The 25,944-nt window shown below is 36.7% G+C and overlaps 1 protein-coding gene across 3 annotated transcripts; it reads right to left on the reverse strand.

Annotated features, from left to right (window-relative positions):
• mapkapk5 (MAPK activated protein kinase 5) lies at positions 1–24,456 on the reverse strand. 3 transcript variants are annotated; one of them, XM_016229240.1, is made up of 14 exons: positions 23,574–24,362; positions 20,586–20,659; positions 19,731–19,806; positions 19,487–19,584; positions 15,999–16,107; positions 12,360–12,449; positions 9,825–9,920; positions 9,260–9,340; positions 8,608–8,795; positions 7,540–7,660; positions 5,256–5,386; positions 5,031–5,146; positions 4,703–4,807; positions 9–612 (listed from the first exon to the last, which is right to left on the reverse strand). In XM_016229240.1, the coding sequence occupies exons 1-14, from the start codon at positions 23,607–23,609 to the stop codon at positions 518–520; spliced, it is 1,416 nt and encodes a 471-aa protein (XP_016084726.1). In that variant the 5' UTR covers positions 23,610–24,362; the 3' UTR covers positions 9–517. The 3 variants fall into 3 exon arrangements, with proteins under 3 accessions (XP_016084727.1, XP_016084726.1, XP_016084724.1); XM_016229238.1 differs by lacking the exon at positions 23,574–24,362 and adding an exon at positions 22,484–22,676 and having other exon boundaries at positions 10–612; XM_016229241.1 differs by lacking the exon at positions 9,825–9,920 and having other exon boundaries at positions 1–612; positions 23,574–24,456.
• Between the last annotated feature and the right edge of the window lie 1,488 nt (positions 24,457–25,944).

Consider the following 25,944-nt stretch of genomic DNA (forward strand, 5'->3'; position numbering starts at 1 on the left):
GCCACTGTAAGCATCCTCTGATAATACAACATAAGTTTGCTAGCAGTGCCACCTAACAGTCAAAAGGTAAAAATTTTGAACAAATCAACTTATTCATCTTTATGAAACTTTGCATTCCAATCTGTGCATTACTGTACATCATTTTAGTGTCCCATATTTTTTAATGCGTAACTATCTTATTTTCTTCTTTTTAAGTAGTGACATGTTTTGATTCAATTAAATGAACTGAACTAAGGTGAATTATAAAATGTTATCTAATATAGATATTTTCCCCCTATTTTTCATTATGAAAATCAGAAATAAAAACATTGCAATTTCTTTAAAACACATTTCTTTACTGCAGTCTGTAGTGAAAACAAATCTTACCAACAACTTGGTTTCAGCTAGAGATTTACAACAGACTACAGTATGACCATGGAAAAAGGTCAGCAATTTTATACAAAAACATGTTTTGCAATCATATGCCTAATGACAATTATAATTAACAGTACAAAAGGGATTAAAATGTCAGCACTTGCTATTGGGAGTCCTGTAAATTCGTCTTTTCTTCAATGGCCTGTTTGACAATTTCAGCCAGCTTTAAGCGGTCTACTCTGTCTGAAAATGATCTACCTGTGAAGAAAGAAAAACATAACCGGCTGATATTATATGAATTATTACAGATCGAAATTATGCAATTAATTAGTCAAGGATGGCCTACACAGCTGCTTGTAATACTTACTGCTTGTGCTTTTCCAGGGTTAGTTTAAAACAACTTGTCTACATCACATTTCATTTGACTTGACCAAATCTTTCTGCTACTGCCACGTACTGGTTAGGCATTTGTCTCATTTTCGTCTTTATTCACTTTCAAAATTAATACATTTCAAGCTCTTTCTTCATAACCAATTCAGCATCTTAAGCACTTAAAAGCTTAAAGAAAAAATGCAATTGAGATTTTGAACTAAAGCACTAATCCTACATTTCATTTACACAGAACCAACTAGTATTTCCTTCATGAAATGCAATTTTAGGCTACGTTTACACGACAACGATGTAGTAAAAAACGGAAAAGTTTTTCCCTTGCGTTTTTAAAAAGTTTCACGTATACACGACAACGTTTTCAAAACGATTCGCATTTACACATATCCGCGAAAACGGCTAAAAACGCTGTATTACGTATGCCAGGCCAGTAGTTGGCGCTGTCACTTTGTAGGGAAGTGACGGTTATATGATGTATATGATGCGTCTCCGCTGTTGGTTGTAATCATAGTTGCCAAGTCCACGTATTATACGCGACTATGGGCTTCTTTTTTTGTAAAGTTGCGTGAAAAAATCCAGGGTCGCAGTTTTTTGGGCTTATTTTAAAAAATATGGTTGTTTGTTAGGGAAATCTGACAAGCAACTTCGTTTCTTTATGTTCGCCGTATTCTCCAATGCATTGGTTGACACTCTGTCTGCTCGCCGTTAATAGCCAACCAGTGCAATAATAGAAGTGCTGCAGCTTAATTTGCCAAATGTTCCGCCCCCTCATTGGAGAAAATCACATTCAAAAATAAGGCGCGTGACGCTGTAATCCAAGCGATGATAGAAGTAGATGTAGAGGAGTGGGATGACTTTCTTTTAGCCTATTTTTAAATTTTTACAATGTTTTTGTAATGTATTAATTATCATGGGCTGTAATAAAAAACAAGTAGTCCTATACTAATACTAAAACTATATAGCCTATATTTTAGTAGGCTACATATGTGGCTATGTTACTGCTCCCCTTTGAAGCTCTTGTGTTTTTCTCCTTTTCCATCTCTCTTTTTTGCAGTTTGCTGATTTTTGTAAAATAACATATCTGTTTTTGCTTTTCAGCTAAAAGAGTGGTTTCAGTTTAATATGTTCATTTATTGGTAATAAATAATTGATGATAAATAATATTGATGATAAATCATCAAAAAAAATATTGGGCTTGATTTTTAAGCTGCGGTTGCTTATTTATCTTGCGAGAGTTGGCAACAGTGGTTGTAATATTGAAGTAAATTCACACTTTGCTGAAAAAGCGTTAGCAAACTGTTGAGCAGCAACAACAGTACCATGTACTCCGCCATTGTTGTGTATATTTGTTCGCGCTTGCCTTTTAAATCGACACGTACTGCGCATGTCTACATACCTAACACGTACTACACACGCGCATGACGTCACCGTTTTCAAAGATTCCCGTTTCGGGTGTTTACACGGAAACGATAATCGTGGCATTTTCAAAAACTTGCACTTTGAAACCCGTTTTCAGTCCCCAAAATGCTGTTGTTGTGTAAACGAACAGGCAAAATGCATAAAAAGTTTCCCGTATTTGGCTGAATACGTTGTCGTGTAAACAGAACCCTAAGTCTTATTTTTTGTCCATCCTGTCATCAAAAGGTCAAGAGCATTCTGACCAAAAACACTGGTCAGTGTTTTTTCTGACATTTCTTTGATGTTGCTTGTAAGATTTGCAGAACCTCAGACACATTTATCTTCTGAGACGGACAATACACAGTGCATTAACATCTGTCTCCACATCCCAGAGAGAAAATGTGGGAAAACGCCTCTCTCACATATGCATCAGTTCCTTTTCATCCCCTTACCCATCCTCCCTCAACTTGGTTCACGAAGAATGGTCAATAGTATAATGTTCTACATGAATACAAGTAATATTTACAGTCATGTTTGGTATCATTTGAATAGTCTCAGGGTGAGTGGTACAATGGTCTCAATCTTACAAAAGTTGACTAAGAGATAATACAGATCTTAAGAGTTAAGAGATATTTTGATTACTGTAGAGGGTGTGTCATTCCATGCAAATTACCATCTGTCCCAAAAGGTGTTAATTCGGCTTGATCAATACAAATTCAAATGGTTAGTTCCTGTTTCCATTTCGGGAGATGTTTTGTCTTGGGCCGAGTACTTAAGGAAATCTTGCAAGAAGATCAGGGCGATTCTATAGCCAGAAAGCCCGTAGTGTGGTGTGTGTCTCTACACTCCATACTATGTATTTTCTAAGGTCAGGTATGCATCTTTTAATGAATCTTTGAATTGGCATAATACATATTTACCTGACTGATAATAAATTGTTACATTTGATTTTATTCTGTTTTTCTCTGTAATTATTAGTGGATTACGTTGTATCCTTGTTACCGTATTTCCTGCGTCAGGTTAGTAAGGGACTAAAATTCAATAACTATCTTTAGAGATCCGGTTAACACTTGGTATTAGTTCAAGTGTACTTAAGATTGTAAGGGCTTATAGGGAATTTCCGTTTAGGTCAACTGGATGTTGTTCGACCAGCCTAAATAGGGTGAGCCTAACCTCTGTTTATTGTAATATTATTCTAGCTAAGTGTACAATGGGAAAACATGCCATGACCATACCAAAGCTACTATCAGGGAAAGTAATGTTGGTCGGCTTATATCTATAGTAGTGGTCGTAAACTCTAACTAGAAATAATGTCGCTTTATTCAAGTGTATACAAATCTATGGAGGCTAAATAAAAGTACTTTTAGAATGAGCAAGCATAGGAGCGACCATCTAAAGTATTAGTCAATTACCTCTTTCTAATAACCAAGACTGACGAGAATGTGACAGTAAGATACGCTAACAGCCGAAGTGATATCTTTGAGCGACATGAGCACCCGAATGAACGAGTACAATAATATTAAAGAATAAATAGAATTATCAGATGTTTAGATAAATTACCCTATAAATGATCACTAATAATTGGCAACTCAAATGCGAGGTCATGTTGTTCGACCAGCCTAAATAGGGTGAGCCTAACCTCTGTTTATTGTAATATTATTCTAGCTAAGTGTACAATGGGAAAACATGCCATGACCATACCAAAGCTACTATCAGGGAAAGTAATGTTGGTCGGCTTATATCTATAGTAGTGGTCGTAAACTCTAACTAGAAATAATGTCGCTTTATTCAAGTGTATACAAATCTATGGAGGCTAAATAAAAGTACTTTTAGAATGAGCAAGCATAGGAGCGACCATCTAAAGTATTAGTCAATTACCTCTTTCTAATAACCAAGACTGACGAGAATGTGACAGTAAGATACGCTAACAGCCGAAGTGATATCTTTGAGCGACATGAGCACCCGAATGAACGAGTACAATAATATTAAAGAATAAATAGAATTATCAGATGTTTAGATAAATTACCCTATAAATGATCACTAATAATTGGCAACTCAAATGCGAGGTCATAATAAAATGGAGTCAGATTACAATTGAACTTAAATTAAATAACTGCGCATCGAATAGACCGGACATGCAGGAAACCTTCATCCACCATTGGAGACCTTCCAATGGTGTGGACCTTACATACTCTTGACTGTTTATAACCAACATACTAACATTAGGATACCATTTGATGTTATTAGTAATTAAAAATCCATTGATTCAAATGACAAACTTCAATCTTTTTGATATGAGCTCTCACCTTAAATTCATAGAATCAGGCATCCAAATTTAGTCTATAGTAAAAAGTTGGATGTTATTCTACCTTCAACCACAGTAAAGCTACCAGTAGGGCTGCACGATAAATCGCATGCTGCTCAATGTGAAAGCCCGCAGGTGATGGAGATTTACCGCTGATTAAAGAACCGGCTTTACTGATAAGATGCACGTTAAATATCGCATGCGATTGATCGTGCAGCCCTAGCTACTAGTAAATAAACTACAGACACAAACACGTACCATCCCAACTTAACCCTTGCAATCCATCTCGGAGTAGTTTGCAATCTCGATTGAATCGCCACGCTTCATGCATAACTTCATTTAGCTTCTCATCCTCATTGTCACCTGTAAAAAACAACACAAAGATACTGCAAATTGTTAAATCTTGTGTTTCTTAATTTTTTTATGAAAGCTACACATTCAAAGCAAACATTTCTGGATTTGAGGACTGTTGTGGAAAATATCATGACCAGTGTCAAACAATTATCTTCTGTCTCAGTCCTGAGTTATTGAAGAATAACCTGTGGATTATAAACACCACAAACCAACAATGCATGTCCATACGTACCAGCCTGTGGTAAGATGCACTGTGCGATTACATCTCGTAGTTTTTCCAGAGCCACGTTGGTGTCCTCTGTCTCATTCTCAGGATCATTGATGAAAAGTTCATCGCTAGGTTTGGTGCTGCATGAGGCACAAATCAAACACAGATCTATAAGTGCATTCTGCTAATAAAGACACAGAATAATGTCAATTAACTGAAAAGGAACACAGCAAAAAATGACAGACTTACCCAAGTAGCTTTCTCTTTCTCAAAATGGGGTTGTTGACCGAGTTGAGCGGCTTTAGACTGAGATTCAGGTCCTGTATCCTCATGTTGGCCAGTTGTTCAGCATGGGCCTGTTGGATTCCAGCCACAACTGCCTGAACAATATAACAACACATAACTTATATATTGATTATGCATATACAGCAACAGTATTCAACATAGTATGAAAGGTAGTACAGCAGATGGGAGGAGAAATCATTCATGCTTCTTTGTACAAAGAGTCGATTCTGAGTTCAAGTTTTAACCTCTGAAATCAAAATTTTGAAACTGATGAATTTTTTCAACATTAACACTGGTATTTTTCTGTTTATTTCTATAAAGCTAATTTGAAAAAATCTGTATTGTATAAAGCACTATAAAAACAATAAATATGAAATCCTAGCACAACAAATTCATATATCGGAAATACCAGTAACGAGTTAAAATCTTATATCACGATACGAGTAATTTTATTTCATGGTAACGATAAATATCACAATATAGTTATTTTTGCTTTAAATGAGGTCTGTATGATATCAAAATCTTTGATACTAATTTGATAGACATTTCATAATTCTTGTCACCACTGTCAATATAAAAAAAAAACTAGAATTAAAAATAAATAAATAAATAAAATACTCAAGCTCACTTAAGTCAAGTAAACAGTTAGTGATTAAAGAATAAGAAACTAATTACAAGCAACAGGACAAAAAAAAAAAACTACAGTAGAACAAATAAGAAATTCTACATACATTGTATAATCAAATCTATAAAATTAAAAACACTATATTCTTCACTGCGTAAATTAAATATATATTTCTTCTTATTAAAATTACAAAAGTGATTTAGTCAAGAGGAGTGAGAAATTTTCTCTCTTTTGTTGTTTGATTAACATGAATGACATAGCAGGAATATAAGACTGCTGTTACTTTAAAGGGTTACTCCACCCCAAAATGAAAATTCTGTCATTAATTACTCACCCTCATGTCTTTCTAAACCCGTAAGACCTCAGTTCATCTTTGGAACACAAATTAAGATATTTTTGATGCATTCTGAGAGCTCTCTGACCCTCCCATAGACAGTAATGCAAGTAACACGATCAATGTCCAGAAACGTAGCAAGGAGATCGGTAAAATAATCCATGTGACAACAGCGGTTCAACCGTAATTTTACGAAGCTAAGAGAATACTTTTTTTACAGAAAGAAAACAAAAATAAATACTTTATTCAACAATTTGTCTCCTCCGCGTCACCGTAGCGCCATTTTGGAGAGTATCCACTGAACGCAAACAGCATATATTCTTTTGTGTAAGCCGCACCACACGGATATGTTTTCTATGTTTATTAATGCTTTGATTTGAACAAAAACAACGTATCTGTGTGGTGCGGCTGAAAGTTACATAATTTAGCTTCAACTTACACCACAGCTAAAGTTAAGATGCTAAAAATCAACTAAACAATACATTTTCCCTCCCACATTTTAATGTACCAATAATAAAGTTAAAAATAAAATGAAAATGTTGCTCCAGGGGGACTGTATGTGCAAAGAGTGCATTAAAGTGCCCCAATTATGGATTTTTTTAAATGACCTTTCATGCAGTGTGTAACACAGCTCTAAGTGAATGAAAACATCCTGAAAAGTTTTAAATCTTAAATTGCACCGTGTATAAAATTATTATCTCAAAAGAAAGAGTCGACTCTTAATCATTGAAACACTAAAAATGACCTGGGAAAACTTGAACCCCCCCCTCCGTCAAACACTGACGTGGGACGGGGCTTCCTCCATGGGATATATATACAGGTTCACATTTACAGCTCTGCGTGTTTGCTGCATAAAACCATCAGTCGATTTTCACATTGGTCTCAATGAAAATGCAAATTAATTCTTTGCCACTAGGTGCCGCTTTTGGAGCAGTAAAAATAGCTGTTTCCCCGGTAACGCTGTACACAAAGCAGCACTGCGCTCACAAACGCTGCTTTATCAGGCATTACAGGCAAGATGAAATGAAAATGAAATTGACCAATCACCGCAGATTAGTGTCACGCAAAGGAGGGGTTTGGAAAAATTAATCGTTGAGCAAGAATGGTAAAAATAAATGCATATTATAAGACAATGAAAGTGTTTTTTGACCTTGCATGCATGTCAACCTGCTGTTGGGGACTCCCAAAACCAAAATATGAACCTTTCATAACCCATAATAGGGGCACTTTAAACATCGGCAGATACTACTCAACTAAGCTTTTAAATGTTGTCTATCGTTGGATCTCACCTTGTCCATCATCATTTGAGCAGACGGAAGCACATTGTCCAGCGCTTCAGTGCAGTTGAGCCAGGGATGGGCTAACACTCCCTCTATGGTTAGTCTCTCCTCGGGCTTCACTTTAAGTAACCTTAATGCAACAAAATGTGTTAGATCTGAGTAACAAAAACATTGGTTTACACTACTAAAATTGAGCAGCAGTTTAACTAAATTTACATAGCTACTTCATTATTTTTTCAAGATAGATTAAAGTAGGTTAATAGTCGCCAATCATGGTCACTGTGGATAAAAGCATCTGCTAAATGCATAAATGTCCAATGTAAATCCTAAACTCCTAGTGGCGTTAGAGAATTTGAGCATATAAAAAGAATGAAAGGTTGGCAAACCACAGCTCCAAAAATGCTAAAATGTTTATTTCATGTTCTCACCACAGGTGACAGTTTCATATCAGTCTGATGAGGTTAAGGCTAGAAGGGATACAGCTGCGACTACTGGGCATGCACACATCAATATAGCCTAATTTTTGTCACACTGTACAACAATAATTACTGATTTAACATTATTGTAAAGGGTAGGTTTAGGGTTGGGGTAGGTGTAGACATTAATAAAACAATCTAATAGGTAAAAAAATATATATATATTGTTAGTTTCCAGCCACAGCTGTATATCTTCAAGCCATAACCGTCTGATGAAGAGCCATAGGGCTCGAAACGTCACCTATTGTGAGAACATGAAATGAGCTGTGGTGTGCTAACTTTTCCTTCTTTTTATTGTTTACAATAGTTAAGCGCCCTCATTGAGGTTTTTGTTGCCTGTCAGATGTGCGCATTACATTTTTTGAGAATTTGACCTCATTATTTGAGCAATTGACATCAAAATTGGCAACAACGATTTTAAAACACCTTAATTATTCTGCCAAATTTCAAAACGTTTTACCATACAGATCTAGGGGATGCCGTAGACTCCCAGCCACAAGAGTAAAAGATTCAATACATGTCTATGCATGCTCTGTTCTTTGCCACAAATAAGTAAAGAAGTATTTTTAATAAAACAGGAAGTAAATGGAAAGACACTCACTTGCGGACAATGTCCTTGGCCATTTCAGATATTTGACTCCACTCCTCCTCTGGGAAGTCAAAGCTGCCAGTCATGATTTTTTTGCGCATATCTTTTGGGATGGTACGGCTGTGGTGTTTGGAGTAAAATGGAGGATATCCGCAGAGCATTACATAGACGATCACCCCTAAGGACCATAGGTCACAGCTCTAAAAAATAAAAAGAAGAATGAATGCATTGGCTTCACAGCTAGCAAGCTTAACACCTTCAGTCAATTCTTGTGACAAGGCTGAAAATGAAAAATGTGAAACTAGGGATGTAATGATTCACTCAACTCACAATGCGATACGATTCACAATACTGATTTCACGATACGATTTTCTCACTTTTTTTTTTAAACAAAATTAGGTTTAAGACAAATTATAAATTAAAAGTTGTCCTTTTATTATTTCTCAGACAAATTGCTGCATGTTTCTCTGTGAAATTGAAATGTCAAATAACAAAACTAAAAAAATCGAAAATATATCCCAAATCAAATAAATAAATAAATAATACAAATAAAATTAATCTCTTCATTTAAACAAACGGAGACACACCCTAAGCGCAATTGCGCCGTGAGCTTTAGACCATTCGCTTAGATCGTTAAAATAGGGCCCCGAGTAGCAAAGTTTACCTTGTTGTATGTGTAAGGTGTGGGTGAGGTAGGTATAATTCCAGACTTTTCTTTCTGGTGGCGTCTCTGTGCCTCCAGCACCTATTGAAGAAAGTTAGTTCATATTTGTCAATTAGGTCACAAAGTTTCGGACTGATCAAATATTTCATGTGTGGCTGGCAAGATGGATGTTTTTATTTATCATCATCATCAAAAAGAGGGAAAAAAACACTGAAAAAATTACCAATTTATGTTTTGAAGGGGCCGTATCACATCACCAGTCAAAAGTTTGGACATGCTTACTCATTTTTATCATAATTATGTCCCAGAATGATAATAATCTATGAAACAACATGACCATGGACACTTGTTGGCTTTTCCTTGCACTATTCAGTTCAGACATCTATTAAATAAATTGATTAAAAGTTCAGTTTCACTATTTTGTCCCTTTATTATCAAGACAAGGAAATGTGGATCAAGGAAAAAAAGGATCAAGGAAAAATGATTTTTCATGATTTGACACCTTTAAAAGTAAGAATTAAGAACAGTCAACTTTTACATCTATAAAAAGTCACTAAGGTCTTACCTGCGGTGCTACATAGTACGGAGTGAACTGTGGGGTCATTAAATCACCTTGGTCGATTTTGGCAAAACCAAAATCACACAGTTTTACAGGAGCATCCTAATGGGGCAGTTAGACACAAGAAACACGATTCAAAATATGTCCTTACTGAATAACATTTGCTTAATTTAGAAAGATTCTAAAGTTGAAATATATTTAAGGAATAAGGCTTTAAAAATAATTATATATATATATATATATATATATATATATTAGGGCTGTCAAAATTAAGGCGTTAACGCAAACTAATTTGAACACAAATTTTATTACCACGCAATTAACGCAGCACGCATTTTCTGTTTGACCTGTTGCCTAGCCCGTAGTTGGAGAAATGGAGATGCTGACCGACCCTGCATTCCATTTGGAAGGGCTCATCCCTATGCCCTAATCCCTTCAAAGGGTTTACCCTCCGGAGTGAGAGCTTTGATGGGTTGAAGGGTGTAGGGGACCAAACAACTGTTTCTTGAAGTGCACTTCTGCATCATTATCACGTGCCCACACAGAGGCGCAGTCATCATGCAAAGAATCTGAGCAAAGGATCATGGGAGCCCGAAGTGTCCATCAGTTGTACCCTTCGAAATCCTTCATTCCGAAGGGCCCTTTGAAGTGGCCAGTTTTGAGCACTTCGGTTTGGAACGACCCTTCAATATGGCGGCCATGATTGTTTTCACTCCGAAGTGCCCTTCGGAGGGCGATATATCCCGTTTGGAACGCACCGAGGGTTGCCAACTTTAGCGAATTGTTGCTAGATTCAGACTTTTTTCAAATAAGCGCCTAGCAACAATACATAACACATAATTGGACAAACCTTATTTAGTTTCTGAGACTCGTCGGTACTGCCGCGCGAGCACGAGGTTGTGCGTCTGCTCTTTTCAGTGAGCAGCTGAGAGGAGCAGCGCTTTTAGTTAAACCAGATATTATGTTGCTTCTCTAAAAGGGATGTAACGATTCACTCAACTCACGATTCGAATCACGATTTTTTTTTTTACAAATTGAGGTTTAATACAAATTATAAATAAATGTGTCCTTTTATTATTGCTTGTTTCTTTGTGAAATTTAAATATAACACTATAATAATATACTAATACAGCACTTGTATTTTGTTGCTCTTTTGTTGGTTTTGATTGCTTCTATTGTCCTCATTTGTAAGTTGCTTTGGATAAAAGCGTCTGCTAAATAACAACATTTAAATATAATGTAAATGTAAATAAAACTAAATTAACATTTTAAAACAAGCCCCAAATCAAATAAATAACACAAATAAAAGAAATATCTTCATATAAACAAAATAAGGCTTTGTTTGTGCTCTTTCCATTTAAAATGAGAGGCAATCATTTCCAAACAATGATATAATTATGTTTAATAATCATTAAACATAATAATAATAATCATTATCCAAACAAAGATGCTGCATACATGCAACATGAGGATTTTTTAAATCTAAATTACATTGTATAATTTCTAAATTTGAAGCAAAAACAGAATGGTTTGACTTCAGTTTTGTGAAACTATACATAAAAATATCTGCATGAAACCGAAACAGCAGACGAGCTGAATGAGACGCAGATTCACTCTCTGCCAGCAGGTGGCGCTTAAAGCGTTTCCTTGGTTTCTGCTGTAATCAAAGCAGCGCTGCACTTATGAACTTTAATATACATTATACAGAGGCAAGATGAAAAGAAAAAATACCATCTAAACTTTTCTAAAGACAGTATGTTCCCCTCAGACATGCATTCATATAAACTCCTACCCCTAATTGAATCGTCACATATTTGAATCGATTTTCAACCAGCTCGCGGTTAATCGTTACATCCCTATTCTCTAATTTTAAGTATAGCCGAAACAGCTACTGTCTTTATCTTATGTGTATTTGATTTTATCAGACGACGGCTCGATTATAAATCAGGATTTTTGTGCAGATTAACATCTTGGAAGGGAGAGCTGGTTATGTAATGGGTCGCGTTTTAGTCACTATTTTCATATTAATTCGGTTGTCTGACAACAGAAACATTAAAATATAACAATGAAAACAGTTTTATTGAGAATTTGGCTGCATCAAATTACAGTATGTGGGCACAGAGAGGCAAACAAATGTAATAATAAATAATAAATGTACATTTTGCATGTTCAGAAGAAGTGAGCTGCCCTGTCATGCGAATAGTGTAAACAGGCTTGTGTAAGTGAATTGCTCAGTGCAAAGAAAGAAGTAACGGGAGCCTGATATTTCTATGTTCTTTTTTTCATTTGTCTAATAGACATTAACAAGTTATTTGAAAAACATCTGACCTTTGAAACATGTCTAGTCTTCATGCTCTATGTCGAGAATGGTTTTACTAATAATAAACATACATTTGCATAAAGCATCCATATTTGTCCATGTCCATGTTGATTAGAGTTTTAAAAACTTAAAGTATTAATTTAAGGTACATTTAGAACAGATAAATGTAATCAATTAAATACAATTAATTTATGGAATATTGTTCAGGTGTCAGATCTCACCAGTGAATTGTCCTTGAAGAGCAGGTTTTCTGGTTTCAGGTCTCGATGTGCAATATTTAATGAATGACAGTGTTGTAATGCAAGGCTTATCTGTAAAAATGACAGAAGTTCAAACTACTTGATGTATATACAAGTTTTGATGTTTATAATGTTACATTTTTAACAAACAATAGACTACTTATAACAATGTAATTGAAAATAACACTGTACTTGTTTAAAGGGCCCATGTTTTACTTTATTGTAAAGTTAGTCATGTGTGTCAAGCATTCCATGTTTACTCTCTCATTCATTTTATAATGAAAAATAATTTACATTGTTAACAGATAAAATCACCAGCATAGGTGAAAAAACCCCATAAAACATACAAGAACAATCGTTTGGTCATCTGTGCATCCCTAAGTAAGTTATATTGATGGAAACATGTCAAGTCATACATTGGTCAATAAACATGTCATGAGGTCGTAAACACAACCCATTTTTCCCAGCATTGCACATATTTATTCATCCATAAATTTAATAAGGTCATTCTCTCCATGGACATTGATAGGGATGGGCGATATTTCCCAAATACTATCGCGATACTTTTTCCACATAATATGATACTGATATTTATCATGAAATTAATTTACCATTACCATTAATGGGGAAGGAAATGCTTTGCACATTTGTTTGTTGTTTGTCAGACCTTGAGAATGAATGTTAATATTAACTTGTTAGTTCACAAACTCCACAGAGCAGCTCCTTTTAATTTAGGGTCCTATGAAATACATTTTATTTTGCCCTGAATTCTGAATTTCTTCCCCATCTATAAAATTTTTTCTGGATTCTGTGTATATTGAAATGCAGATGCTGAAATCACTAGAGATGCACCGATTGCCATTTTCTTGGCCGATCCCGATTTTTTGTTAGTGTGATCTGCCGATACCGATTTTTGCCGATTACGATTTTCTTTCTAAGAACTATAATTGGCAGCATATACAAACAAAAATCTACTTTTCTTCAACGCAAAGTTTTATTTTCATAAAAAAACACAAGTAAAAATCAGTAATAAAATAATAACAAATAAAAAAATAAAAGGCAAACAACAGCACAAATAAATGCAATAGAATAAAGAGAGCTATGAAACTAAGTTTTTCAGGATAAGTAAGTTTTTATTCAGTTAAGAAATACTACAGAAATTAAAGTAATCAAATGTAAAATAACACATCAATATTGTAGAAACTTAATTTCTAATTTCTGCCTGGAATTGAACTGCTGGTTTCGTCTGGTCAGAGGAGAACTGGCCCCCCGACTGAGCCTGGTTTTTCCCAAGGTTTTTTCTCCATTCTGTCACCGATGGAGTTTTGGTTCCTTGCCGCTGTCGCCTCTGGCTTGCTTAGTTGGGGACACTTCATTTCCAGCGATATCGTTGACATAATTGCAAAGATATTATTTAAACTGAGCTGGATGTTGACATCACTGAATTCAATGATGAAGTGTCTTTAACTGAAAAATTAGTGTTTACTATTGTCATTTTGCATTATTGACACTATTTTCCTAATTAATGCTGTTCAGTTGCTTTGACACAATCTGTATTGTTAAAAGCGCTATATAAATAAAGGTGACTTGACTTGACATCCAATGTTATTTTACATTTGATTACTTTAATTTCTGTAGTCTTCATTGTAAAAATTAAATACAGATTAATGCTTAGCATTAAAATTATAAAACGTATTCAGTCAAGAGCAGAAAATTATTTTCTTTGTCTTTTGTTCTTTGATTAACATGACAGACAGTAGGGTTGTGACAGTTAATCGACATGTGACAACACCGGCAATACCGGTATCACCGCGGGGGCGGGACGTTCCCTCTTTTCCTCGCTTTCCTTCGCTTTTAAATAGCTTGTAAAAGCGGTGTGCCCATTTTACTTTCACTTAAATTAGCGGCAATTCGGAGTAACGCAATTGTTCGTTTTTAGTTTGTTTGAATTTTCCCTCTTTTCCTCACTTTCCTTTGCTTTTAAATAGCTTAAAAGCGCCTTGCGCATTTTACTTTCACTTTTGAATTAGCGGCAGCTCGACATCAATTGCTTGAATGCAACAACAAAATACAACGTCAAACTCACTTAAGCCTATATATAAAACAAGCCTATATATAAAACATAGAACTTTTATTAACAAAACAAATAAAAATACACCATGCTATAGGGCAGGCTATGCCTAATGTAAAATAACATAACTTACATAAGGTTTAATAGGTATACAAAACTGGAAATAAGTAAACATGTATAATATATATAACCAAATAAATACGAAATGTAGAACGTTTATTAGCAAAACGAATGTCAAATAAAATAAATAAATGACACCGTTTAAATAAAGTAAAAATCAGCAAACAATGTGGAACCAATTAAATAAGAAACGAATGTTTAAAAAAAACTTCCAAAATCACCTTAGATAAACGGCAAAAGTCAACAGGCTTTTCAAAATCCAAAATATTGCCAAACAGGCGCTTTGCATCTAGTTTCGAAACTAAATCATCCGCCATCGTCTTGTCTGTCTCGCCCCACTCTTCTTGTTGCAGCTTAACACCGGTATCACCGTCAGCAGCGTCTATCGCGGCAAGCCTAACAGACAGCAGCATAAATATTGGACTGCGGTCCCTTTAAGTGTTTATCCACGGACCCAATATACTGTTACACAACATGCGTTCTCTTTCTCAACTATTTAACGCTCCAAAACTGACTGTGTTTAACTGGATACTCGCCAAAATGGTCATTTTGACATAATTTTGTATGTATTTGAAAGTTTTAGTGCAGTTAGCCACTTATTTTTGTATTTGTGGCTCACAAGCTGTTTGAGACCGAGCGCGGATTGTGTGCTCCACTAATATAGATCAGTGGTGGTGCGCGCGCGTTTGGTATAAGCGTGAAACCTGCGGGAATGACTAAAATAATGCGCAATACAAGCACTATTTAACAGGAGCGAATGAGACGTGTGTGAGAGAGAAGGGGTCGTCGGAGAGAAGAGAGCGAGAACGCGTGGCTGATGTTATTGCCTGTGCCGCTGGTAACAAAACGGATCGGCTTGAAATCGGAAAGAAGGGAGACTGACCGGCCGATCCCCGATCTGGGCCGATCATGAGGAAAATCGGCCGATTCCGATCCCTGGCCGATCGATCGGTGCATCTCTAGAAATCACTGTGAGTGTCATGTGTTTGAGTTTGACAATTCACACAGACACACACAGAACATGCAGACCTATTAACAGCATGCAACTGACTGGCTGCTGTCACCTTTATTTCTGCTGTGTGATTAATCCATATTGAGTAAAAATGTTCAGAACGTATCATCGTTCTTAACATAAATTTGATCACAATCTCAATATATGATATCATTTATCACCCAGCCCTAGACATTGGTCTCAAATATCCAACCAATCAGGCTTTGCTGGAGGTTTGGACTGTAACCGCTCCTAATAGTATTTTTAACAGATACTCTTTCACCATCAAATGAGCTGCTATGTTACCAAAACATACTGTAGGAAAAGAGCAGTCAATTCCATCACCAAAAATATTATGTATTACCTCCGGACAAAAGTCTGCCTTCTCTCCAGACCTGAGCTACCTCAACAGTATGGCCTTTAACTGTAAAGACTGTACCTGTTTAGTGACCTGGCTGGCCATCTTCTCTGTAAAGTGCTTGTGCTGGCTGATTCTGTGGAACAACTCGCCACCTTCCATCATTTCCATCACAATCAGTAACCTTGCCCTATCAGAGAGAAGCACAGAAAACAGCAAAGTGTATTTATATTTTTAGATAGTTAGAGCATTAGCAAACATTTTCTTGTACTGTACGTGTAGGAAACACTGTGTTGTAGGGCTGGGCGATTTTACCTAAAATCAAAACCTCGATTAATTGAACACTTTACCTCGATTACGATTATTTAACAATTATTTTTTTTGCCCTCATCGTTCATTAAAGGGTTGTTAGTGTAAAAATACTCCACTATTAAATGTGAGAATTTTTTTTCTAATGAAAGAGTGCATTTCTTATCTTTGTGATTTTAAAATAATTGAAGGAAACAAACTATTTATGGTTATTTGTTGAATATTTCGAACAATTCGAAAAAGCTTGCTTGAAATGAAGTCGTCACATTTCAGTTTTATTGTAAAAAGCAAGTTTCCTACAAAAAATAAAATAAAATAGAAAGTAACTTTCATTTTCATTTTATTCATTTAACTTTCAACACGTCTTCGTGTCTAAAACCACGAGACGCAGTGCTCAGGACTGGTTTAAAAAAAGCGCAGCGCAGAATGCCTACTACGTTGTGTTATATCAACCTGCTACTGTAAACAAAAGCTCGCAACGCTTGCCCCGCCTGCAGGATCTTCTGATTGGCCACTGTTTTGGAACTGAAATTGAAGAGTGGCGCTGCGTGTAAAAGTTTAAATTCTTTTAACGTGCCACTCACGTGCGAGACGCAAAGCAAAAGCAAAACACGCGAACGCAACGGTCATACACATCCGTATAGCACCGACACGGTAGTATGTTTTTAAGGGGAAAGTATTAACAGTAGAGCTGAACGATTTTGGAAAATAATCTAATTGGGATTTTTTTTTACCAATATTGCGATTGCGATTTAATATGCAATTATTTTTTTGAAAGCTCTTTATGTTCTGTATTATTCAACAAAGACAAGCTATAAATCATTGTATAGTATGAACAACACACTATTAGATAGATTAAACATAAATGTTATTTTCTGTAGGCAAGGCCTATATGTTACGATGAAATTAAGTGATGCATGAATTGATATGAATTACATTTTTATTTAACAACTACAATCACAGTATATTGACTGATTTGTTGAACTTCCAACCTTGTAAGCATGTAATAATTATGACAACATAAAGCACTAACAAATAAGCCTGGTGTAAACATTAATATGAAAGTCAGTGACAAAATCACACAAACTAAAGTAGATTGCAGAAATATAAAAACAAATCTGTTGCTTTACCACACTACTTTAGGTAATTTACAGTCACTGTAATAAACATATGAAAACATGTGCCCTGCACTTTTTAAACACTGTCTGTTAACTTTAGACCAGTGGTTTTTTGGTTGCGCCCCCCTCAGACTACCAAATAATTTTTTTATTTAAAAAACCTACAGGGAGAAAAAACACCTGCATCACTTGAAACATTGAAAAATAGCATAGAGAGAATACCTTCTTATTATTCTCTCTGTTATTTATTTATTTTTTGCGGCTTTCTTGCTGTCCGCTAAGGCTTAGGACACACAGGCTTTCCTCCTCACCAACGACATTAAACACCGTGTCTACACCGGATGCGAGCAGCAAAATACAGTAGAACCATTATAATCAGTGATGCTGTGTACACTGGATGCGGCGCGACATTAAACTGATGCCTTGTTTTATTTAACATTCACTGACTAGGGTTGCCAACTTCAGAAAAGGAAAATAAGGGACAATCGTGGTTTTTCATAGAAAAATAAGGGACACACACACAGGCCTATTATGATATCTGATATATATCTCTTTTATATAATGTTTTTTTTTTTTAAATTTTTTATGGAGTCTCTTATCTCATCAAGGCTGTATTTATTTGATCAAAACTACAGAAAAAAAACTGTAATATTGTTAAATATTATTGCAATTTCTAATATTGGTTTCCTACCTTATTATACTTTAATATATAATTTATTTCTGTGACGCAGCACTGAATTTTCAGCATCATTACTCCAGTCCTCAGTGTCACATGATCCTTTAGAAATCATTCTTATGCTGATTTATTATCAGCTAACTTGTGCTGCTTAATATTTTTTTGGAACCTGTGTTCCATAAATAAAATTAAAAGTTAAAAATAACAGAATTTATTCAAAATATAAATATTTTCTAACAATATCACTTTTTTTGTCCATTTAACACATCCTTGCGCAGGCTTGAAGAGCATAAGAAACTTCTTAAAAAAATAAATACACACACATTAAAAATATTACTGATCCCAAACTTTTGAACGGCAGTATATAGGCTATAGGCAATCTACCTCATGAACAGTTAAATGTTCTCCCATTGTGCAATAACCTTATACTATTTCTCACCCTACATCCATTAAATGTAAATAGTTTTATCTAGGTATACATTAAAGACTCCAAACTCCATTAGCGCAAATCCCGTTCGCTGTGAAGCGGGAGCGACCAGCCGGCAGAGGATTCCGCTTGGTCTTAAAGCCTTCCTGTTCACAAATCAAACACTTGTCAAAAAAGAATGATTAATTCTCAATTTAGAGTTTGTTATTCGTATGGTCTAGATGGTCATACAGCATATGCCTTAAATACGGGACAAACTGCTATACGGACAATTAAAGCTATACGGAACGCTTCTTTGATACGGGATGATTCCGTATTATACGGAACGGTTGGCAACCCTAGTACTGACACAAAGTTAAAATGATTTGCAACGGTCGCTTTGTCCAGTGTAGAGCTGTTGCGGCGCGATGCGTCAACTGTAGCGTGCGGTATACACACAGTGAGTGAAGCCGAGAGCAAGATATGCCTCATCATATTTTCTGTATTTAGCTTTTAAATGACCAGCACCTGCCAGGATCTGTGCGACTTCATCTATCGCTTTTCTCTTCGCTTTCACAAACCGATCCATCTCCCATTCTAAGTTATGTCCTTTGGCTGTTTACTGATTTTTTTATTTTTCTGCTGGTGGCCCGCGCTCGACTTGAAGCAGCGCTGCTTAGACCGATGGGTGTGTGTAATCAAAGTACTGCAAGCGCTATAAGAGAGCGCGGACGTCTCCTTATGCTTTCTCTCGCTCACTGTACTTTGATGTCATACACCGATCTGATCTTCAAGTCGAACACACCTCTTCACTCTCGCGTGTCATGTGACCGTGTAATCGCAGCCTCTGCGATTGAAAAAAAATCTAAATTTTTCATATCGCGATATTATCGCAAATGCAATTAATCGTTCAGCCCTAATTAACAGGATTAAAAAACTGAAATAAACGACATGGGAAAATTACGTCGATTAGAGGTTATGAATTTCAGTTTCGATTTCTTTTCGATTGATCGTACAGCCATCCTGTGTTGTGTGCGCTGATGCTGTTGAACTCCACTACCTTGGACTGGATTCATGGGGAAACTGTACACTGTTGGCATACACCTCCATTATTTTCACAATGTTGGGGTGAGATGCACACATCATATGAAGCCTAACCTGCAAATAAAAATCACAGGAGAGAATTTAAAGTTGCACTTGGAGATGTTCTGTAAAGTTTGACATTTCAACTTATTAACACCAAATAAAAGAGATGCCCTTCAAATAAAAGAAACTAAACCATGTACACGGCACACACTACCTACCTCATTGCGGGCTTTGGGTCTGTCAATCAAGATTTTCAGGGCAAACCGTTCTTGTGTCGACTTCTTCACACATACCCTGGAGGAAAAAAAACAATATGAATGCACTGCATCAATTGGCTTTTAGTAAATAGCCAACTGATGAATCCAGTTAACATCTTAACTCTGTAAAGCCTGAATATCTATCGTTTTAATGTAACAGTTTATTGAACGGTTTATTAAGTTTGAATGTGTGTATTTGTTGAGTGTCATATTTGATACATCAGGCTTTTATTGCTCATATAGTTTGATATAGTGAGAATATGGAGGAAAAAACACTTCGGTTTTATTCAGAGGCCCAAACTGAGCAAAAATGTGTAATCTGGTGCAGATGCTGATATGACCAAAAATTAATTCTAATAGCTTGTAATGTAAATCAATGAGATTTTATAACAGTATATCAGACTACTTACATAATAATGAAATAAATTTCAGAAAATATCAGTATATTTCCCAATGATGTTTTGGAAAGATAATATTTAAATGCTTAGCTTTATGATCAAATCTCTGTAGTTTCAAAAAATATTAAGCAATGCAATACAATTATGATAGAGAAATTAACATGCTAGACAGATTAATCCAAAATAATTCCTTGATACGTCCAACATGTTTTCCCCAATGTTTGTAGTTGATTTTTGTTCTGGTGCTTAAGAAAGGATTCAAAAATATTTCCTCAGAGATTCATTCCTACAGCTGGAAATAGGCTATTAGCTACTTCTGCTAGTGGAGATTTAAAGCTGAATGTCATTTTTATTTAAAATATTTTTTATGCAAAAATGACCTTTCAATATACCCTTCAAACTGGACATAACAACATACCTCACAGGACCACTGATCCCAGCTCCCAGCTTCTGTGTCCAATTGATGTTATACTCTTCCAGGATGGATGTCTCCTGTGACAAGAACATACAGTGTTTGGGAACAGTTCATTCAATTCACTCATTCATCGGCATGTCTTTTAAACAGCATGAATAATTATTATACATGAAATTAATTACTTTGCCTGTTTTGACATTGTTAGTTTCTGCAGCGAGCATCATGAGATGCATAAAACTGAAAAGGCTTTAATGCATACCTAAAAGGCAACAGCCACAGCAGAGTCCCTAACTAGCAGTTTTCAAAGAGTTATGATGTACAAATCAACAACACAATATGTAGTAGAAAGAACATCTATTTAATGGGAAAAGTCAGACTTGCGACTTCAATAAATTGAATTGGAAGTGAAAGAGTAAATTACAATGTAGTCAAATGTACTGCCATTGTACTGAATTTAGCATTCAATGGTCTTGTTGCTATTTTAAATGCTCATACTGCATTTGTTTAAATTAATGTAAAAAATATTATTTACTTAAAGCCAATTGATTAAGTGCTTTTAGACTTGCATTCTGTATATTTAAATATTCTGAGTGGGGTAATACCACTGTGTAATACCACTAAACTAAACTAAACTAAACTAAGGCCCTTACAAATGATAATGATAAAGGCAAAACAAGGAAAACCACAGGGAAACGTTTTGGGGAAACTCCTGTTTACTCTTAATACTGAAGCCTGATCTGTTCTCATTCCTGTAGCTGCACGAACAAATGGTATTTCAGCCAGCCAAACCGAGCGGAGCCAACTGCCTATATACATCATCATTGAATTTTCTCCTTCAGTGCAAAGATCATTTTCTCACTGGAAGAAGAACGAAGAAGCCTGAAGAGCCCCGGCACATTAACTGCCTTGAGATGATGGTGGTTTTTCTGACCCTAAAAACCTTCCTACCAGCTTTGAAGGGGCACCGCATCCTTGTCTGTTCGGGCAACACGATGGTGGTGGCCTTTATAAATCGGCGGTCTCAGGTCACGCTCCCTCTACAGGATGGTGAGACACCTCCTTCTATGGGCACATTACAACCTGCGTTCACTCAGGGCAACTCAGATGCCAGGCAGACTGAACCAAGAACTGGACATGCTGTCCCGGGGCAATGTATCTCCAGGAGGATGGAGACTGCACCCTCAAGTGGTTGGTTGATTTGATGATTTGGTTGGACTTTGAGAGGGCAGAGATGGACTTCTTCACCTTAGAAGACAATTCTCATTGCCCAACTTATTTCTCGAAGGAGCGAGATGCTCTGGCCCATGATTGGTCCAGCGCTCACCTATATGTCTTCCCTCCGATTGCCTTGCTTTCTCAGGTCATCAGGTGAGTTAGGGAGGTCGGATGCTTGGCTCTCCTGGTGGCTCCACTCTGGAGGAACCAGATGTGGTTCCCCGAGTTGATTTTGCTGCTGTCGGCATCCCCTTGGCCAATCCCACTGAGGATCTCCTCTCCCAAGTAAGAGACATGATCTGGTATTCCCGGCCTGAGTTGTGGAATCTTCATGTTTGGTCCCTCGATGAGAGTCAGCTCTCTGCGAGGGTAACTAACACCATTATGGAGGCTAGAGCCCCGTCTATGAGATGCCTCTATGACCTTAACTTAAGGTGTTTGCGTTCTCTGACTGGTGTGCAGTCTGGAATGAAGAAGACCCATCCTCATGTGATGTCTCATCCATTCTAACCTTTCTGATGGATAAGGGGTGCACCCCTTCGACGATCAAAGTATATGGGGCAGGTTGCCGCAGCTATCGTGGTGAATTATGCTCTTGCACTGGCCAATCATATGTTATAAGAAGTTACGTTACCAAAATGCAAAGACATAACTACAGACTTTAGCTTATTATTTAGCAGCCTTACCTTTATGAATCTGTCCACGCTGGTGTCCTCAGACATGACGCTGACTGTGGCACTCACTGCTCCTCACTCTCTGGCTTCAACAGGCTCGTACAGGTGCGATCTTACCTAAATCTTGGCGTGGGACGAGGTCTACGCGCTAAGATGCCTTCTTATGTACAATTTCCATGCTGTCCGATGAACTTTGGAACAGCGCCTTTCCTTGATGAACAGTCACTTAAGACTGCTCTCCTTTTTATTTCAGTCAGCACTTCCTGCTTTGGGTTTGGGCTTAACGACTGTATGTTATCCGCTGGAATGCTACTCTCTTGTGAATGCATGTGTGACAGTTTGCAGAAGCTAGAGAATATAGTTTATAAAGTTTTAAATAAGGATATTCTTCTTACACAAACGCATTGATTCACTTTAGAAGGCCTTTATTAACCCCTTGTGTGGAGCACTTTTTATGATGTATGGACACATGTATGGAAACCCCATTCACTGCTAGTATAAAGCTTGGAAGAGCCAGGACATTTTAATATATTTTAATTGTAATGTTTTTGTTGTTGTTTAGTTGTAACAGACAAGACTCGTGATTAGCTTTTTCTGTAACACTTTGTTCTTGTTACAGATGTTCATGCTACTTATTATAATGTTGCAAATTCTGGTATATTTGCACTAGTTCTTTATTTGCTACATATTCTAAAATCATTAAAAACTATGTATTTCATATCACAAATAGCGCCACCGCGCGTCTTAGCTATATACTGTAGTGAAAATGACCTAAGATGACCTCATTATTAAAAATACTGTAATATCAGAACACAGTGTTCGACTGTTATTAGGTCAACTGTTTTGTTAACTGAAATGGTCTTTATGTAGTGGGAACTTTAAGATAATATGCATATATAAGATTTTCAACCCAAATTGATTTCATTTCTATTTTTTCCGGATTAGCAGTCATGTGACTGACAATCATGATAATGTACAGACTGCAGTTCACTACCGCAAAGCGTTTCTGAGGTAACTTAATGGAAATGATGTTATAAGAAGTTACGTTACCAAAATGCAAAGACATAACTACAGACTTTAGCTTATTATTTAGCAGCCTTACCTTTATGAATCTGTCCACGCTGGTGTCCTCAGACATGACGCTGACTGTGGCACTCACTGCTCTTCACTCTCTGGCGTCAACAGGCTCGTACAGGTGCGATCTTACCTAAATCTTGGCGTGGGACGAGGTCTACGCGCTAAGATGCCTTCTTATGTACAATTTCCATGCTGTCCGATGAACTTTGGAACAGCGCCTTTCCTTGATGAATGCGTAACTGGCATTTAATGCAACACACTGTCAAACTCCACAAGACCGTAGGAAAGCAATAAAGACGCGAGTTTCTGAGGCTATACGTGCTCGGCTAACATCTTACGCACGCATTTCACAGGCAAAAGTAGCGCAGACTAGCCCTGGTTTACGTTACTGTTCCTCCAGCCACTATTTGCTAACTGCGCTACGCTGTTCTTGACACGAGAGTAACAAACCCGACAATAAAAGCGGCAATTCCTGGTCGGCTGCCCGTTATCAGCAGCAGCAGCCGTTACGTTAGCTCTGAAGCTCGCGTTCACAGCAGATGCTAATTCTCGCGCTCATCGCATTTCATGCGCGCACGACCTCTTTGATTCTACGATTCTCGCTCGCCTATCCAGCGTTAAGCGATTAACAGTTTTGAAAAGCACCATAGAAACCAAATACTATCCTGGGGTTGTTTGCTAAGGTGCTAGCGCTACATTTGATCCGAAGCTGGGGAAGATTGTCCTTCTTTATTATACGCCACATTCTGCGAGCGCATTCCGCCACCTAATGCAGAGGAGCTCAGTCAGACCGACCCTCACTGAAAATAATGGGGGGTTTGTGTCTCGTCTCGAGTCGTTTCGTATTTAAAGGCGATTCATATGATTTTCTGTTAGAAATGTAATAATTATAATCCGAGCGGTCGCCTTGTGTCGTGTCTTCGCCATAGTAGTATGAGGTTATTATTACAGATTTTGATCCACAAATAAGTGCAGAGATTCACAAAGACATTACACACGGAAATAACTTTGACTGTAACTTACCTTCTTATCACACTGCAGAAAAAATGTGATGTTCTTCATCAGTATTTTTGTCTATTCAAATGTCTAAAGATTCTTTAATCGACATACATTTACTTGAGCAAAATGAAACAATGTAAAAGTCTTGTTTTATGAGAAACACATCAAGTAAATTTATGACTTGAGCATAAACAGGTATCTGCCAATGGGCTCAGAAAAATCAACCTTTGAATTCAAAGGGAAAACACATTTTCATACCCTCTGACAGATGCGGTTTGTTTTATTTTGTGACTTCATTCCTTCATTTTCAAGTACATATGTTGATTTAAAGGGATACTCCACCCCAAAATGAAAATTGTGTCATTAATCACTTACCCCCATGTCGTTCCAAACCTGTAAAAGCTTCATTCGTCTTCGGAACACAATTTAAGATATTTTGGATGAAAACCGGGAGGCTTGTGACTGTCCCATTGACTGCCAAGTAAATTACACTGTCAAGGTCCAGAAAAGTATGAAAGACATCGTCACAATAGTCCATCTGCCATCAGTGGTTCAATCTGAATTTTATGAAGCGGTGAGAATACTTTTTGTACGCGAAGAAAACAAAAATAACGACTTTATTCATCAATTCGTCTCCTCTGTGTCTCTCCGCATTACCGTAGCGCCATTTTGGAGAATATCCACTGAACGCAAGCAGCATATGCTATTCTGTCAGCCGCGACACAAGGATACGTTTTCTACGTGTATTTATGCTTCGATTTGAACGAAAACAGCGTATCCGTGTAGCACGGCTGACACAGAAGAGCGTACGCTGCTTGCGTTTAGTGGATACTCTCCAAAATGGAGAGAACACAGAGGAGACGAATTGTTGAATAAAGTCGTTCTTTTTTTATTTATTTAGTCATTTAGCAGACGCTTTTATCCAAAGCGACTTCCAAATGAGGACAACAGAAGCAATCGATTGTAGTATTAAAACAGATCCAAAACTAAAAGCTAAAACTTTATAAATACTACTTATACACATATAAAAAATAAATTAAATAAAAATGACAAATGCACACAATAAAATTTCAAAACTTAACATTTAAATGAAAAACAAAAAATAAAGCTAAAAACAATTCAAAATATTAAAGAACAAAAGGTTTAAGACTATAATAATGATTCTAACATAACACTAAGCCAAACACCAAAAAACAACTACATTACAACAACAACAACTTACACGTAGTAAGAAATGGTTATAAAAACTGAAACAGAAGTGAAACAAGTAGTAGGAAAGAGGAGAAATAAAAAGCGATACGTATCCTTTCCTGCCCGGTGGAGTCGCACGGTAGAGTCGATGGTCTTCACACGAGGAGGCCGTCACTCGACGGCTGCCGCGGTAAACTAAGCTTTTT

This window comes from Sinocyclocheilus grahami, unplaced genomic scaffold (genome assembly GCF_001515645.1).
Source record: "Sinocyclocheilus grahami isolate Dianchi unplaced genomic scaffold, SAMN03320097.WGS_v1.1 scaffold349.1, whole genome shotgun sequence".
NCBI lineage: Eukaryota > Metazoa > Chordata > Actinopteri > Cypriniformes > Cyprinidae > Sinocyclocheilus > Sinocyclocheilus grahami.

Excerpts from the sequence above, each read along its gene's own strand:
- mapkapk5 (XM_016229240.1), bottom strand. The coding sequence starts at position 23,609 with ATGTCTGAGGACACCAGCGTGGACAGATTCATAAAG. Across the intron at positions 12,450-15,998 it reads CCAGCCAGGTCACTAAACAG|ATAAGCCTTGCATTACAACA; the intron begins GTACAGTCTTTA and ends TCATTTTTACAG. Across the intron at positions 5,387-7,539 it reads CTCAAATGATGATGGACAAG|GCAGTTGTGGCTGGAATCCA; the intron begins GTGAGATCCAAC and ends TATATTGTTCAG.